At 37.6% G+C, this 17,114-nt stretch overlaps 1 protein-coding gene across 1 annotated transcript in view; it reads right to left on the minus strand.

The window, feature by feature from the left end:
• Positions 1-2,843: 2,843 nt before the first annotated feature.
• LOC101875172 (histone-arginine methyltransferase CARM1) overlaps positions 2,844-17,114 on the minus strand; it is a 57,115-nt gene continuing 42,844 nt past the window's right edge. The window contains exons 8-13 of the mRNA XM_034072711.1: positions 14,708-14,789; positions 10,573-10,658; positions 9,079-9,168; positions 7,375-7,512; positions 5,510-5,599; positions 2,844-3,046 (exon numbers count right to left, since the gene is read on the minus strand). Of these exons, the coding sequence (XP_033928602.1) occupies positions 3,037-3,046; positions 5,510-5,599; positions 7,375-7,512; positions 9,079-9,168; positions 10,573-10,658; positions 14,708-14,789 (496 nt within the window). The 3' untranslated portion in view covers positions 2,844-3,036. The remainder of the gene's footprint in view (positions 3,047-5,509; positions 5,600-7,374; positions 7,513-9,078; positions 9,169-10,572; positions 10,659-14,707; positions 14,790-17,114) is intronic.

The raw sequence follows: 17,114 nt of genomic DNA on the forward strand, positions 1-17,114 counted from the left end.
CGTTGACCAATCCCATCAGTTGTGATGGAGTCTTCCCTCATTTCTCCTCACCCTGTATTCTGCATGTTTATATGATTTAATTCAAATTAGCAACTTCATGTAACCCTTTTACTGACAACTCACCTAGTTTGCATGAGGATCACGTAACTAAGCGCCTAAATACACAGGAGTCTTTTGACCTGAAGGTGCAATTTTTAGTATTAAAATGAGATTATAACGACAAAAGTTCACTAAAAGGGCACATAATCATGGTTTTCTCATGAGAAACATCTTTTAATTATTGTTTAGGTTTTGTCAGGTTTTAGAGAACTTCAGGGGTAGTTCTGGTTAGAGGTTCATTGATCTTATTTTTCTCAGTCTTATTCAATTCTGTTTTCAGGTTCTGTTTTCAGATTCTCTGAGTCTATGGGATGCAACACAGTATGTAATTTTTGACAGGATTAATACAGTCTCTTCGATTATAAATGAGGAAATTATGTATTTCATAACACGGCCAAATCTGTTCAAGAGTCATTACACTGTGAAAATACAGTATGACCCTTTGCTCAGCATACCCACAGTTCTCCTTTAGTTTCCCTACATTGCCTAGCACTTGTTAATGTTGTCTATAAAAAACCACCAGCATTGCTGCAATAAAGTGTTTTCATTAACATGTGGTTTCAAAAATACTTCACAAATACATTCTCATGTTTGTATCCAGAAAGTCCTATATGCGAAAACAGTACACTGTAGTCCTTAAAACTAGACTCCTGTACACTTCAAAATCACCAACACTTCAAAGCAGGACAAAAGAACATGTAAAGCAATAAGGAAATTGAGACAGTCACAGAACCTTACTTCAAACAGCAAATGTTACAGTACCCAATGTCAATCTTCAGTTTTAGCATGCAATCTGGCATCAAGTGAAGCCCTGATGTAAAGAGAAATACAAATACTAGTACTGGATCATTCAAGTCACTTCAAAGTAGCAATCACTTTGAAAAATTCTTTGTTCTTGTTAGTGAGTAGGGAATAGATCTTTTCTGTACGTATTGAAGGTGCAGATGCATACACCTTTTGCTCTGGAATTAAATAAAGGTACAAAACCTGACCCTGCTGTCTGCTGTTTTTGTTTTTCCTCCCCTTTATTTACTCTTTTCCTTAAGGAAAACCCTGAAGTTGCCACATGGAATGTGCAATGTAAGGTTTTTTTCCTATTTTCCCTTAAAAAGTCTTTGTTATACGAACACATTTTAGTCTCAAACCACTTTTAGAAGAGGTTTGAGACTGAAATGTGAGATCCAGACAGACGTGTAGGTCAGCAGGAAACAGTACAAATCTGTAAGCTGAATTCAGATTCAAATTCCATACAATCCTTTTATAATTGCTGCAGAAAATCTGCCAAACTCTAGAAAACCATGAACTACAGATGCCTGGTGTTTAGATTTGGACATTCTCGGATTTGTTTCCTTCTTCCATATAAGCATAAAACCATCAACAGACTAAATAGGATACATACCCAACCATCAGACATGGCATCATAAATCTTATTACATTGATTGTGCCAGTTAGAATGATAATTTCTGTTATAATTCTGAGGCAGCAACCCATGTTTAAAACTATTTTTAATATATATTTATATTTGTGTAACAAAACAGTATTTTATTGTGCAAACTACATTTTTATACTAGAAGTCTCTCACCTGCTGTATTAAATGCTACTGGAAATAACAAGGCAACAATTTTCTGGCACTAACTTCAGTGGCTTCATGGCTGAGGCCATGAAGTTCATGTTACTTTTACAAGTTTCACAGTTTTAGGGACTACTTTCCATAATCTGGTAAATTTAAATAGCTGCAAATGGCTGTTGGCTTGGAGCAATACCTCTGAAACTACAGCTGTTTCTTAATTACTCCCAGCAGGTGTCCTTTGCTGGTCTTTGACCTAATGTGGCATGTAAATTTCTGGGAGAAGGGTCAGTTTTCCTGAGGCTTTTCATTCAAATGAGTCTTCCAACAGTGCGTGGAAGGCTGAAGGCTGGTTGTATCTTGCTAGAGGTATCACTGTAGGTATGTTTTTGGTAGTAAAATGGTGTATAAATTTCTGATTCAACTCCAGCTCATTAATTCAACCTAAGGCATATACTTTGATAGACACATATTCTATAAAAGTCAGTATGTGCTTTTTATGAATAACATTGTCCGGAGGGAGATGACATTAAAAACTACAGTTACTCTATAGTCATCATTATTTGTTAGGTACACAAGCCAAAACTACATTTTCCTATAACTTCTCACAGAGCTACAGAAAAAGTGAAAGTCACAGATATCCTATCATACGGTTCTGTATCTCACTATGCTAGGAGTAATTCACAAATATGTCCTGTTACATTTCTATAGGCATAGAGAAATTTCAGAACAGTTACAAAGTATATGTAAGATGACTTTAAGCTCATGTCTCAAAATGAAACAAATTAATGCATCCATTGAGAGGAAATCGAAGTATTTAACAGACTGTCCTGGTTGGTTAGAGGATTATACCAAACATTGAAATCTGGACTTAAGTGCTGAGTGTTTAAAGCACAGGCACTACATACTGCTCAAAGATCTCTTGATGTTTTAGATATACAGACACGAGGTAGGCTTTGTTCAATAATTAAGAATACTATTTAAAAAAAATAGGCAAAAAAAAACCAGCAATGAACTACTTTGAGCTTACTGTAAAACAGAAATATGAGCAAACACAGAGGTACAGTTTTTATTCTATACCAAATGTACTTTCTGAAATAAAATTGAGTCTGTTGCAATTCATCTCTACATGTGAACACAAGCTAAATTACAATTTAAAAAAAAACTCAAGGATGGAACCACATATCCCCTTCTCATGTGACTCACATACACAGTTATATATGGGTACAGCTACAAACTGGTTTTACAGAAGTACCGGTAGGCCTCCTAAGACCTAAACTGGTTTCAGTCTCATTGGTTAATCACCTTGGTGAGAAGCTCACTTCTGTTTTCAGATGCTGTATCTTCTATATATGAGATATGTATATATTCTAGGCAAACCTAAAAATAGATGAAAGAATAAAAGTTATAATAAAATATACAGTTCTTTGATAGCGTACAGTACTAGCTGAACTGAGCAAACTTAATAGATTCTAGTATAGCTTTTATTTTACTCTGGAGAAAAACTATTGACAGCTTTTGATATTTAATAAGGACTTCAATGAAACTGAAAGTGTTATAAATAGAACACTTAGCCAATATATGTTAGATAAGTCTCATTGGAATAAAGCTAAGAAATCAGTGCTTTGTTTCTGTTACTGCAGTGTGATTTCAAATTTAAATTGTAATTCTTTTCATCTAGATTTGCAGCTGCACAAGCAAGTGTAGTACATTATCAAATCCACTATAGTTTATTTTACAAATGGAGATAGATACTTTCTTTTGCTCTTATATATAATGGCTCAAGCCATTGCTTTCACAGAAATTAAAGGCTACCTAGTTCAGTCTTTTCACCTTATGCTATAGAATTAGTATGGAGTTGTTTAAAATGAGAAAAAAAAATGTCTAGAATTGCCTCTTCTCTACTATCTATCCCTGTGGTACAGAAATAAACATTTGTATTAGGGACACTATAAAGCAGTGATGCAGAAGAGAGCTAGGCTGTATGTGTTGGCATAATGTCCCACCATGCACAGTAATTTGCATGTCCTGGTTTAAAACCTGGATTATATTTTAATTTTTAAAAACCTTACAAATGCTTTTAAACTTATCTCATGTTTATAAATAAACATTTTTCTTTTGGGAAGTCTTCTTTGCCCATGGGGTTTTTTTTTTAACTCTTTCAGAGTTTTGGTAATTGCTATGGGAGGGGAGGACAGAATGGAGAAGAATCAACAAGCAGAAAAACACAGAAACAAAGCAAATCCCACAAAACCAAATGAACGAACAAAAAAATCCAACCAAACTAACAAACAAACAAAAACAAAGGGAAGAAAAAAAAAACAAAGCCCTGGTAAACTCTAAGGAAGCCTCATAGGGGAAACCTATTAAATAAGGTCAGAGTGTTATAGCAGGATTTCACAACCAAGCACTCTTAAGAATTAATGCATAAAAGAACAGCAGTCTGTATTACTGAACTCAATATATAGTTAATAGGCTAGCAACCATGAAGTCACACAGTGACATTTTTACATTCAATTTTCAAAATACAATAATCCTTCATATAATTTAAAGTGCATTTATATGTAATACACAAATTGACCATTTCCTCTCCTCCCCTCCCCCCCCGCTTTCTTACAAATGAGTAATAGGATTCTGAAGGTGATTTCTACATTTGTAGACATTAAAAACACTTAACAAAAGCTTATTTTGCTTATAAATGAGTAGACTTCTATCATCTTTGAAAAATCACACTCATGCAATGGGTGTTGAGAGTAAGTATGGCGATTTTAGAAAAGTAAACTAACTGTTAACCATCCTCACAAGCAGCATTGATATTTGAAACAAGTATTAAGCAAACCATGAACATAAGCAAGCTAGACTCTGTACAGGTCAAATCTGAAGAAATTAATCTTTTCCAGTGCATGATTTTATTAATAGTTATTGCAGGTCTTCCATAAGTAGTCTCTATTAAAAGGCAAAATGACTGATGTGCTGCAGATTTGATGTACAGATGAAAATTAGTTAACTTTCACCAGAAACAATGGATTTTTTTAATAGGATTAATGTGAAATTTTCATATAGGTCTGAGTCAAAAAAAGTAGGAAATGGGAAACACATAATGAATGAGGGAACAATTTTCCATGGGTACCCTCTGGTAAAATCAGTTCCACCAGCAGAATTTAGTTATTTTTAGGTCCAAATTCAGCATAAAAATAAGAAAAAAACACAGCCCATTTTCCTCAAAACTGTTATGGGGCGGGGGGGGGGGGGAGTTGTTTTGGTTTTTTTTTTTTCTTTTGGAAGAATTTATGGCTCCTTCCTCCTTCTTGTTTTCATCTGTAATTGACTGCTTTTCTCCAAAACAAGGTACTGTAGCAATGCCTAATGGAGATATCCTGTTAGAAAAGATTGCAGCATGTAGACTTTTTAAATACAGAAAGGACAGGCTCCTCATGTGAAATAGTAATGCCAATATTTGTGTACTTAACAGAATGCATCTTGGCATATTACTGGTTCCTCGAGTTATAATGATGTGCATCACACAATAGGAAACAGCAAAATATTTTAAGTATACATTCATTCACATAAGTATATGTCTACTATTTTCGCAAAGCATTGAATCATTACAGTTCTTAAATAAAGCTTTTTTTATTTTGCTATTTTGCACACAGCCTAAATAGAATTTTGGCTTACATAAGCAACTACTGCTAATACACAGCAAGGATGCACTCATATCTGTAGCAATAACATAAATTGTAAGAGGTCAGAAACTTGTTCTTCCCCAGTAGATATGCTTTGCTTCCTGTCCTACAAGATGTTACTGCTCTGCAAGGGCATACTTTAGTCAAAAGCATTTCTTACCTAAAAACTGGGTTTTTTAAATCAAGAATGTTAGAAGATTTAATTCCTGTCTCATCCACCATAGCCACAATGTGAATATCGTAACTTTGTCTGCATAGAAAGAGAAGTATAAAAAAGAGGCAATGGAATTAAAACAACTGTAACATCTTGTGTGAAAAATACAGTGTAGTTACTGTCTGAATAATAATCACCTAGTATAAGAAGCAAAGAAAACTTATTTACAGTGGGATCAGTGCAATAGTATGATTATTTAATCATCTCAAAAGAAGTAATATTTGCAAGATGCTTAAGTGATTTTAAAAGTTTGTATCTGGACAACATAATTTTACACTGATAGTATTCATTTTCTCCTTTTCTGACAGAAACGCTATAGATTTCCACATTAGCTAGTACAAACAGAGTATTATTTTATGATAAAATATATCTAACTGGCCAGATGGCATGAGGTTCACTATTGTCATAATCCTGGGTTTCACCAGAAAGGGTATTTTTCACCCATCATTTTGCAAGAAACTGACTTTACACGGAAAAGTAAAGAGGACCAACTAAGCACCTAAGAGCATACTGGTACACTGAAGGTGACCAAAGCTGATCCTCCAGCATGGAACAGCAACTGTGCAGTTACACAGAGGTGTTATGTAGATTCTGAAAGCAAATTAGTTTTGTGGCAAGACCTGTTAGTTCAGTGCTAACACACGGTTAAAGTATTTCTCATTCTCAGTCTAGGAAGGTCACTAGGTTGGTTGTTCTGAGCCATTCTACACTTATGTATTATGTATTGACATACTTACGTATACTATACTGTGCATTATGTATTGACATACTTCAGCAATAGCTATGCAATCAGTGGCATAGAGTGTTTTTTTATATATTAAAATATGAATACATTTTATGTTTGAAAGAGATATCAAGATCTGTATTATTTAGAGGATTTTCTAAGGAGAAGGTCTGGAAGTTTGACAAGTCCAAAATCAAGCACCCTTTTCTGATGTGATAAAGAGCCCTGGAAGTATTACTGACAGCTTTGATGTCACTGGAATCATCCGACTTGTAAGCATGTTTCCCCACCCCCCAAAAAAAACACATTCCTACACAGAGGAGGCTTTGTTTTCTGTTAAAACCACACATACGCATAAGCAAACCAGACTGCAACTTGTGTGACCTAATCATTTACAAATAATTTTCAAAACAAAGATTAGGGGTGGAGTTACCAAACACTTGACTAACAGGAGGTTCATCAGAGATGTCTGAGAAGGAAATACGTCCTTCCAAAAGCAGCCATCTTCATTAGCCTCAGTGAAAGGACAACACATTGAAAGCACTATTCTTAAATACGGCAGCACATCCATAAGGATAAAAAAGTATTTTTATTTTTTTTTTCAGAGTTAAAAATGTGAAGGATTTGGGATCAGCTCCACTTCTCCCTGTCTCCTTGTCTTGCTGAGAGACAGGGAACCCTGGGGCTTCAGGCAAACCACCAGGCTAGTTAGCAAGACATAGCCAAACCAAGGCCATGCTAAATGTCTGGCCACTACTAGGTCAAGATATGGAAAAGGTTTGGACATAACCTGAGAAAACTGCTGTGTGTGAAAGATAGCAGAGTAGAAAGCTGACCAAATCTGCAAGTGGCGTTGTGAGGAAAGGCAGGATGTGACACAGGGTTAAGGAGAAGGTATGTGAGAAAGCAGAGTCTCACAGGGTAAAGAGCACCTAGGTTAACAGTGTCAGTGATACCATATAAATAGTTTATGGTACCGGAAATAGCAAATGTGGGTACAAGCACACACAAAATTAACTGGTATTTTTGGTACGTCTAACAAGAACAGCCGCACTACAAAATCTGCTTATGAAGCTTTTACACTTACCGCTTATTGGCAACAAGTAAGACTTTCCCTGAGAGAGATTCCCCCTCTTTAACGAAAAGGGGTGTCTGAAGAAGGCAACGTACTTGATACCAATGAGTGAGAGGTTCTGTCGGTGCAGTGGACAACCAAACAGTTACCCTGAAACAGACAAGAAAAACTGTCTAGACTTTCTTTCCTGTCTTCTCCTTTTGGAAACAACTTTAAGTTATAAGACCTTTATATATGTGAGGCCTCAACTGCTTGTAATAAACTTAAAACAGCCTTCAAGTAAAGTGGCAAAGTGACCCTACCCTATGTTGGAAAATCAATACATTATGCCTCATTTTCTTCCTTTATATATACTGCGCCTGTCACCACCAGATTTGCATGCCTAAGCCAGTTATGGAGATTCAAAACAGAGGTACTTCATACTCCTGTTTTCTTTTCTTTCCACACTACCAGTATAGAGAATATTAATTTCTCTCACTACAACAGACAATTTCAACAAATGACAGGAAATTAGGATTTGTCCTGAATGTAGCAATGTGATTCTTCACAGTGGAAGTTTCATCTTTAAACGACACTCTCCAAGGTCCTATACCTAGTTTTCACTTGCAAAATATATTTTTATTATTATTATAATATTATTATATTATTATTCAGTATATTATAATATATGTATTAGAGGGCATAGGTGCAGAGAAAGGGATAACACAGTAATACCGTGAGACCGATCCACTGAGATTTCAAGAGCTAAGACAAAGAACTTCCACAGTTGTAGGAACACTAAAGAGCTGCTGATTAAGCAATTGCCTATTCCAAAATGGAAGCCTTCTCCATGGAGGATTTCGGTCAGTTCCTACAAGTCTGTAATTCTTTCTACTGTTATAACTGATGTGGAGCTTTTGGTTCTTTTTTTAAGTTTACTAACAGCTGTTAAATAGAAATGCAGATATGTCTATTTTTTTATGGATATATGATTCTGAATTCTTGACAATCCTCATTTCAAAGACTAATAAAAGGCATTTATTAACACAAATAAATAGACGTGCATTTTACAACATACCGAGAAAATCACCTCGTCTAAAACTAGATCAATTTAACTGGGAAATCAACAAATCTTATCTAAGAGCTAAATACAGATAGCTGAGATCTATGTGTTGAATACCTGAAGAAGTTTATGTAATTATCACCAATTCACTACACCAGATGAATGTCCCCCTTTTGAAATAAATGCCTGGTGCTGCAGTGAAAAAATCACCCATCAAGCCTGGTAAAATTTCCGTTTCCATTTTGTTGGTTGGAACATACAACCTGCTCTCCTTTTTGCCCACAAACAAGACCAGCCCAACTGACAAAATCCAACCTATGTTCAATTGCTGCTGCTATACTTGCAATGTAAAACAAAAAGGTATATAATATTGAAAAGAATCAGTACGGTGTGGAATGGTATATTTAACCCTCAAGAATTCCTGGATGTGGTCTACCACAGATTATGTGCACCCTAATCAACATGGGAAGCAAGATCACCACCATCTTGTCATACTGTTAGCACCAGGTTATTACATTTCTTATTACCTCCACAAGGCATCGTTTCTTTAATATGAAGGAATTGCAAACAAGGTTAGCACCAGATGAAGGTCCAATTGTGGAACACTTCATATGAAAGACACAATATCCCCCCCTGTAGTTAGTATTTCACAGGAAGAAGGAAAAAGTACTTACAATGATCCTACAAATGCCACATCAAACCAGAATGCCAGGCCGTGGATTAATCCAGAGTGTGTCATTTGGAAAACAAAAGGGATTTCCACTCTGCAGGAGAAAAAACAATATGCTGCCAAAGTAATTTTCAGAAAGTTCTGGAAATTCCACCAGAAGCTTACCTTGTACTAATCTATGTATTTCTATTCTCATTCATCAGTTTATATCTCAGTTTTCTGTGAATTTAAAAGGATGTATTCTTTTTCTCTGTATCAATAGAATTAACCAATAGCACTGACTCAGCTGTTAATTTTTTTGTGTGCCTTATTCAATAGTAGAATCAAATATGCTACTACAGAAGAGTTAATGCATCATTTATGGCAACACTGCAGTCTGCTACAAATAGAGTGGTTCAGTCCTTCCAGTGGAAGATTTCCCATTTCCAGTGAAGGACTTTGATTTAGTTTAAATACTAATTTGAAAGGAAAATATTCTATTAGAAATTTGACAGACATGACTACTACTGGAACAAGAAGGAAAAATTTAGCTGCTTGAGCAAGAGCTAGAATATTTTCCCTTCCAAAAGGACTATGTAGTTGAACTCAAATCTTATCCAATCTTGCTAAAATATATAATAAAATTAATATTCAGGTAACAACATGTTAGTTCTGAGACCCACTAAAGGAAATCAACACTAGGCAGATGAAGCTGGTAAGAATTCTTCAGTTGTTTCCACCATATTAGAGCAATTCTTCTCTCACTAGACCATGTCGTTTATACAATTAATTCTGAATCATGTTGGAAACAAGGGTTCAGAATTTCAAAGATCACCTGTGATATTTCCCCCTTATGACAGTGTCTTGCAAGGACTTGAAGCACACCCTCAAGTTCTCCCATACAGGACATTTTATGTCACAGATGTACTGAGAGGGAGGCTTCTCTGCTGTCATTCTGGGTCACAAGGAGTGCAGGCTTCTTTACAGATAAGATTTGCTGACTAAGGATTCGAAGGAGCTCTGGAGGGAAGTGAAGAGATACAGCTGATTCCTGTTAGGCTGGAAAATGTTGGCCTTTTTTTTAAAAAAAAAAAAGAAAAAGAGATACACTAGAGTTCAACAAGGCATCTTATGATGACACCATTTGACAAGCTCTTTTAGAATGCCTACACAGAAAGACAAAAATTGCCTTGTAACTGTGTTTAAATGTGCCCCAACATAAAATGCTAAGAAGTAAACACTGTCCTCCAGAGCCCATTTTATCCCTTTCAGAAGGAAAATTTTGTGAACCAAGTCCTAGTGTTTTACAGTCTCACCTACAGGCTTCTCTGCTTAATCCTAGACAAAGTCATGCAAATGAATGAGCTGATCCAGTACAAGTGGTGTACTTATCATTCTGGCATGCCACCTTCCCTCCACCATGTCCACCATCAGATCCTCCTCTGTCTCTGAGTACACAATGACCAACAGCCAGTTACAAAAATGAAAGATTGAGAATGAACTTCTGCCATCTGCTGACCTGTGCAAATCTTCCTCAGCAGCTTCCAGGAAGTTAACAGTGTACTTCACTGTCTGGGCCATCAGAATTCTGGTGTCAAAAGTATCCTATGTGGGTTAAAAAAAAAACAATAAAGTTGCAAATGTTACCATTCTGTCTTGTCAACATATAAACTTGTCTTCTGTTAAAAAAAGGGGGGGGGGGAGAAGATAAAAATCAATCTTCACCACAATGAACTTATTTGAAATGTTTCCATTTTTTAGCATCCCTTAGAACACTGTTAGATTTTGCAATATTGTCAGGATCTAATGTATCTGGTAGCGTACATACTTATCAAAGACTGGTTTATTCAACTTAGAAACAATAAAATTCTTTCAGAAATTGATCACTTGTTAAAAAATAGGTGGGTTTATTATACTATTTTTTTTAAGATACAAACATTTTCATATCCTTTCTGCACTGCACACTTGAGTAAACTGAACTAAGAACTTAGCTGAACTAAGCATGGAAATACTTGAAAATTTAATTATTAAGAGTAGGAAGCAAATTTACTTAATACAGATTGTCCTCTAGAATAAAGTTAGGAGTCACACAGCAAATGAAAATTTTTCCCTTGATTTTTCTTTCTTTGATCATACATACTAATCCAATCTATCACTGTTCACAAGCTCTTTCTTAAGTAAAGCATACTTAACATATAGGCTTCTACCACATCTCCCCCAGTGAACCCATCTAAGAACTAAAACCTACCTACAGAGTAAGCCAGGAAATATGTGATTTCTTTAAAAAGAAATATCAATTTAATGTGGTTTTTATTGGGGACTGTATTTCTGGTATTCAGGGTAGGAAGAATCTCAGCTGAGAAATAAAAGCCAAATATGTACTTCATACAGGGTGCAATTATGTGCCACAGGCCTACATATTACTCTATTCTTGTCTTAGTTTGACTGACAGTCAGAGAGCCAGCACTGAGAATGACCATGCTATAGTCAAAGATACGGCTTGTATCTGTGAAGACAAGTCAGTTTTCTCGTATCCATTCTGAGCAGGCAGAAGCAGTCAAGTGCAAAAGGTCACATCAGTATTCTTAACAGTCTTTCCAGATTTCTAGACAGGTTTTAGGGTATCCATGTGATAGCAGCTACACTGCTATCACTACTTCAACTAATTAGCCTAATACTAGCCTAGATATGCTTGCTAGATATGTTGTAGTTGAATTTCTGAGAGTGAACGTTTCCATTGCACCTACACTGAAGCATTATACTGGGGCAGGGGTGGGTTTTAAAGGTTGCTCCCCAAAGAGGTGAGAAGGGTTTGTCCCTCATTCATTCCACCTAGCTACCACCTAGACTTTTACTGAAAAGAAGGGCAGGTGCTGGATCCATAGAGATTTAATGTATTGCCATTAAATATGTAGAGATTTACATTTTTAATATGTAAATATTAAGCATTTAGTATTTACATATTTAATTCAATATTTAATATTAAACATTAAATATTTGCATATTAAATCTGTAAATATCCAATAAAGTATGGATATTTATGTATTTAATAAAGGGTTGTTTCATAATACCGAAACCTCTTTGCTTGACTGCATTTTTTTTTCCTTTAATTTGTGGATCAGAGATGGGAAGGGAAAAATCAAGGTCAAGTCACTTGTTTTAAGAGACTGGGAGGAATAGGATACCTAGCAAGGCCACAGTTCTGGGTTTCCAAAGGGCCAACATTGGCCTCTTCAATCAACTGCTAAGAGAAGTCTCATGGGAAAGGGTACTAGGTGGTAAAGGGGCTCAAGATAGTTGCTCAGCATTAAAGGACCACTTCTTCCAAGCTCAGGATCGGAGCGTCCCAATGGGTAGGAAATCAAGTAAGGGATCTAGGAGACCAGCGTGGTTAAACAAGGAACTGCTGGGCAAACTCATGTGGAAAAGGAGAATCTATGGATTATGGAAGGATGGGCTGGCCACCTGGGAGGAATATAGGACAGCTGTTAGAGGATGTAGGGAGGCAATTAGGACAGCTAATGCCTCCTTGGAACTTAATTTTGCAAGTCGGGTTAAGGACAATAGAAAGGGCTTATTCAAATACATAGCAAATAAAACTAACACAAGAGGCAATATAGGCCCGCTGTTGAATGAGGTGGGTGCCCTGGAGACAGAGGATATAAAGAAGGCAGAGGTGCTGAATGCCTTCTTTGCCTCTATCTTTACTCCTGCAGACTCTCCTTGGGGGCCCCAGATTCCTATAGCCCCAGAAGCAGTCAGGACAAAGGAGGAGTTTGCTTTGGTAGATGAGGATTGGGTTAGGGATCAGCTATGCAATCTAGACATCTATAAGTCAATGTGTCCGAATGGAATACACCCACGGGTGCTGAGGGAGCTGGCGGAGGTCATTGCTAGGCCACTCTCCATCATCTTTGGTAAGTTGTGGGAAACGGGAGAAGTGCCTGAGGATTGGAGGATGGCAAATGTCACACCAGTCTATAAGAAGGGCAAGAAGGAGGACCCGGGTAATTATAGACCGGTCAGCCTTACCTCCATCCCTGGAAAGGTGATGGAACAACTTATTCTTGACTCCATCTCTAGGCATATCAAGGATGAGGGGGTCATTAAGAACAGCCAACAAGGTTTTAGGAGGGGGAAGTCATGTTTGACCAACCTTATAGCCTATGAGGAAGTGACTAGGTGGAAGGATGACGGTAGAGCAGTAGATGTGGTTTTTCTTGATTTCAGTAAGGCATTTGATACTGTCTCCCACAGCATTCTCAGATAAGCTAAGAAAGTGTGGGCTTGATGATCAGGTAGTGAGGTGGATCAAGAACTGGTTGAAAGGAAGAAGGCCGAGAGTTGTGGTCAATGGGGCAGAATCTAGCTGGAGGTCTGTGAGCAGTGGAGTCCCTCAGGGGTCGGTGGTGGGACCAGTGCTGTTTAATATTTTCATCAGTGACCTGGATGAGGGAACTGAGTGTACCCTCAACAAGTTTGCTGATGACACTAAACTGGGAGGAGTAGCTGACACACCAGAAGGCTGTGTTGCCATTCAGTCAGACCTGGACAGGCTGGAGAGTTGGGCAGGGAGAAACTTGATGAAATTCAACAAGGGCAAGTGTAGAGTCTTGCATGTGGGGAAGAACAACTCCATGTACCAGTACAGGTTGGGGGTTGACCTGCTGGAAAGGAGTGAAGGGGAAAGGGACCTGTGGGTCCTGGTGGACAGGAGGATGACCATGAGCCAGCAATGTGCCCTTGTGGCCAAGAAGGCAAATGGCATCCTAGGGTGCATTAGAAAGGGTGTGGTTAGTAGGGCAAGAGAGGTTCTCGTCCCCCTCTACTCTGCCTTGGTGAGGCCGCATCTGGAATATTGCATCCAGTTCTGGGCCCCTCAGTTCAAGAAGGACAGGGAATTGCTTGGAAGAGTCCAGCGCAGAGCCACAAAGATGGTTAAGGGAGTGGAACACCTGCCTTATGAGGAGAGGCTGAGGGAGCTGGGTCTCTTTAGCTTGGAGGAGACTGAGGGGTGACCTCATCAGTGTTTACAAATATGTAAAGGGTGGGTGTCAGGATGATGGAGCTAGGCTTTCTTCAGTGATGTCCAGTGACAGGACAAGGGGCAATGGGTGTAAACTGGAGCATAGGAGGTTCCATGTGAACATCAGGAAGAGCTTCTTTACTGTGAGAGTGACAGAGCACTGGAACAGGTTGCCCAGGGAGGTGGTGGAGTCTCCTACGCTGGAGATATTCAAGGCCCGCCTGGACAATTTCCTGTGTGATGTACTCTAGGTTACCCTGTTCTTGCAGGGGGGTTGGACTAGATGATCTTTCGAGGTCCCTTCCAGCCCTTGGGATTCTGCGATTCTGTGAAACACAGAGGGAAGCTAGTTGCATGTTAGGAAGAGAATTGTTCACATGCTGTAGCTACCCAATATGTGCAAAACTCTAGATATGTGTTACTACAACAAAACCAGGAATATTACATATAGTATCTAACCTTTCACAGCACCTCTGTTCACACGTGTATGCTCCTGGCTCCCAACTCAACTCAGAGCCACAGAGCTCTGTCAAACAAGGAGGCTGTTGTATCTGTAGGATTTAGTGGAGGGGACAAGACAGGCAGAAGCCAAACCACAAAGAAATAACCCCCAGACATACAAACCTACCACAATAGGTTGTCTGAAATATTCATCCACAGCTGCAGTGCGCAGACTAGACAGATTGACCCCATAAAAGCATTCTTGGTACCTAGAAACAGTAACACATGCAATGTTTAGGGAAAAATGTTTTTTCTGGGTTCCAACCAGAGCCAGCAGAGTAACTGCAAATGGCAGATGAAGTCTAGTGTGAAGCCTCTTTTCCTTTTTCCTGTCTGCCAAGAGGCCAAATTGTAGCCCTCCTTAGCTTACCTTCCATATAGACATCCTATACAGCACTGAGGTGACATGATCCCATCAAATGGATATACGGAGACATTTCACAGTATGCTTCTGAAAAAATCCACACAGCAAGCAGAGAATAGGGATCAGGGCTAAGGCATTTTAAGCTACTTCTGTAATCTTGAGCTACTGCAGAAACAGGAGTGGACCTTGTGTAAATCAAAATAATGATAAGGACACCAACATTACAGGTCTGTTCCTTTTTGTTGAGGAAAATAAATCTTATACTAGCAGAATGGGAAAAAATAGTATTTTTATCTTATTAATTTATGAAAATGTGCATTTAATGTATATTCAGACTATTTCCAGTATGAAATTTGAAATTAAAATATACATGCTTTCAGTAATCTTCCTCCGGTGTATAACCCTGTTATCAACTAATTGAAAAGCCTAATATGTATCTTTATTTTCAGACAACATAAACAAAAGGAGATGGAAAGGGGAAACGTAAGGAAACTCAACTCATTCTGATGGAAGTGTCATCTAAATACAAAACCACAGTCAAGAATTCTAAGTCTTCAGAAGCATATAAAAAGAAAAACTTTAAACACTTGTCCTCATTGTTACAGTATCATACAGCTCCTAAACTATTATAACTTTTTCTAAAGTGGATGAGTTACACTAAACCAATCTGGCAATATCTTTTTAATGCTGGTAAATTCTGCATTACTAGTTCTGTGCTAATTGCATAAAGGGAAGATGCCCAAATGACTGTATGCCTTAAAGATACCTTTAAGGAAAGAACTCAAATAGGCACAACAGAGGAGATCAGCTCACACCAATATTTACAAGTGATATTTTACCCTTTTCCACATATTTGCTGTACTGTATAATTGAGTTGCTTATTTATCACTGAAGAGAAACACAAGCAAAATGCACACTATTTTTAACAACTTGTTACATATATTTATGCTTTGTATCTTTCTATCTCTAAAGAGTTCTACCACCAAAGAGAGCAGTCTGCTCTTCTATGGTAGACTATACATATCACACTTCTAGGAATGATAACTGCTAAATAAAAATTAATAAGCAGCTCTGAATCCCAACAGTAAGCCAATCTATAGGCATCAAGAGAAAGAAAGCATACTTACACAGTCTCACAACTACTATTACCATACAGATACAAGGAAATAGTTCTAAGTGTATGGGAAACATGTAGCTTTTCTGTAAACAGGCTACACTAATTGCTGCATCTAATATTAGAACACACTGCATAATTTGTGGATTTTGAAGGTTTTTAAAGGCATGGTGCCTTTACCAGGTAAAAGTTCAAATTGAAAATCTAGTTAGTTCTTTCAGTCCTTTGCTCAAGTACCATCATCCAAACAGATTCAAAACCATATCCAGTCTCTAAGACACATGATGCAGATTTAGCTATATAGGTAAGGATTTATTTCACACAAAACACAACCTCTGTTCCAAGAAGCAAAACCGGATAATGAATAAAAGTTGGAATTTGAAGCTGGAATTTGAAGCTGAGGACACCACAGGCTTTCACCAATTAGTTCTTGACAGTTTACTGCAAACCCCAAGAAAACCCTGAGGAAGTGGTTTGCTGAAATAGGACTTTTATAGCTCTGGATCTATCAGGGTATCTAGACCATTTAGCATTAAGGATGTGAATGCCCTAGAGTGGTGCAGATGCAGAAATACTTGCACTCTCACTCGGAACATTGTGATCCTATATTTGGTGGAAGACATTAGAAGCATAAATTTGTTGGTCTTTAAAGCACTTAGTAACCTCAAGGATATTTAATCTTCTTGTCCTATCAATGACCTGGCCATGCATCCATACAAAACTACAACTACATGGGCTGATTGGAGGACTGATACTACAACCCTCTGCTCAGTAGACATGTCGTGTGTATAAGCAAAAATAACAGGATCTTGGGTAAGACCAGAATGACAGCTGAGATGCAAAAACTTATCAGAATTTATACCTTCTGTTTTTCATTTTCTTAACATAGAGAAGTACTGTTGCATTTTTTTGTAATTGTAAGCATACAATGCAAACATTTCATAGCTGGCTCAACCACACAATGAGACAAACAACCACAAACTGGCTGTATAAATTAACATTGCCAGCAAAGGATTCAGCATGTAAATTATTCAAATTTCTCTCACTCTTTTAATC

Source organism: Melopsittacus undulatus, chromosome Z (assembly GCF_012275295.1).
Source record: "Melopsittacus undulatus isolate bMelUnd1 chromosome Z, bMelUnd1.mat.Z, whole genome shotgun sequence".
Taxonomy (NCBI): domain Eukaryota; kingdom Metazoa; phylum Chordata; class Aves; order Psittaciformes; family Psittaculidae; genus Melopsittacus; species Melopsittacus undulatus.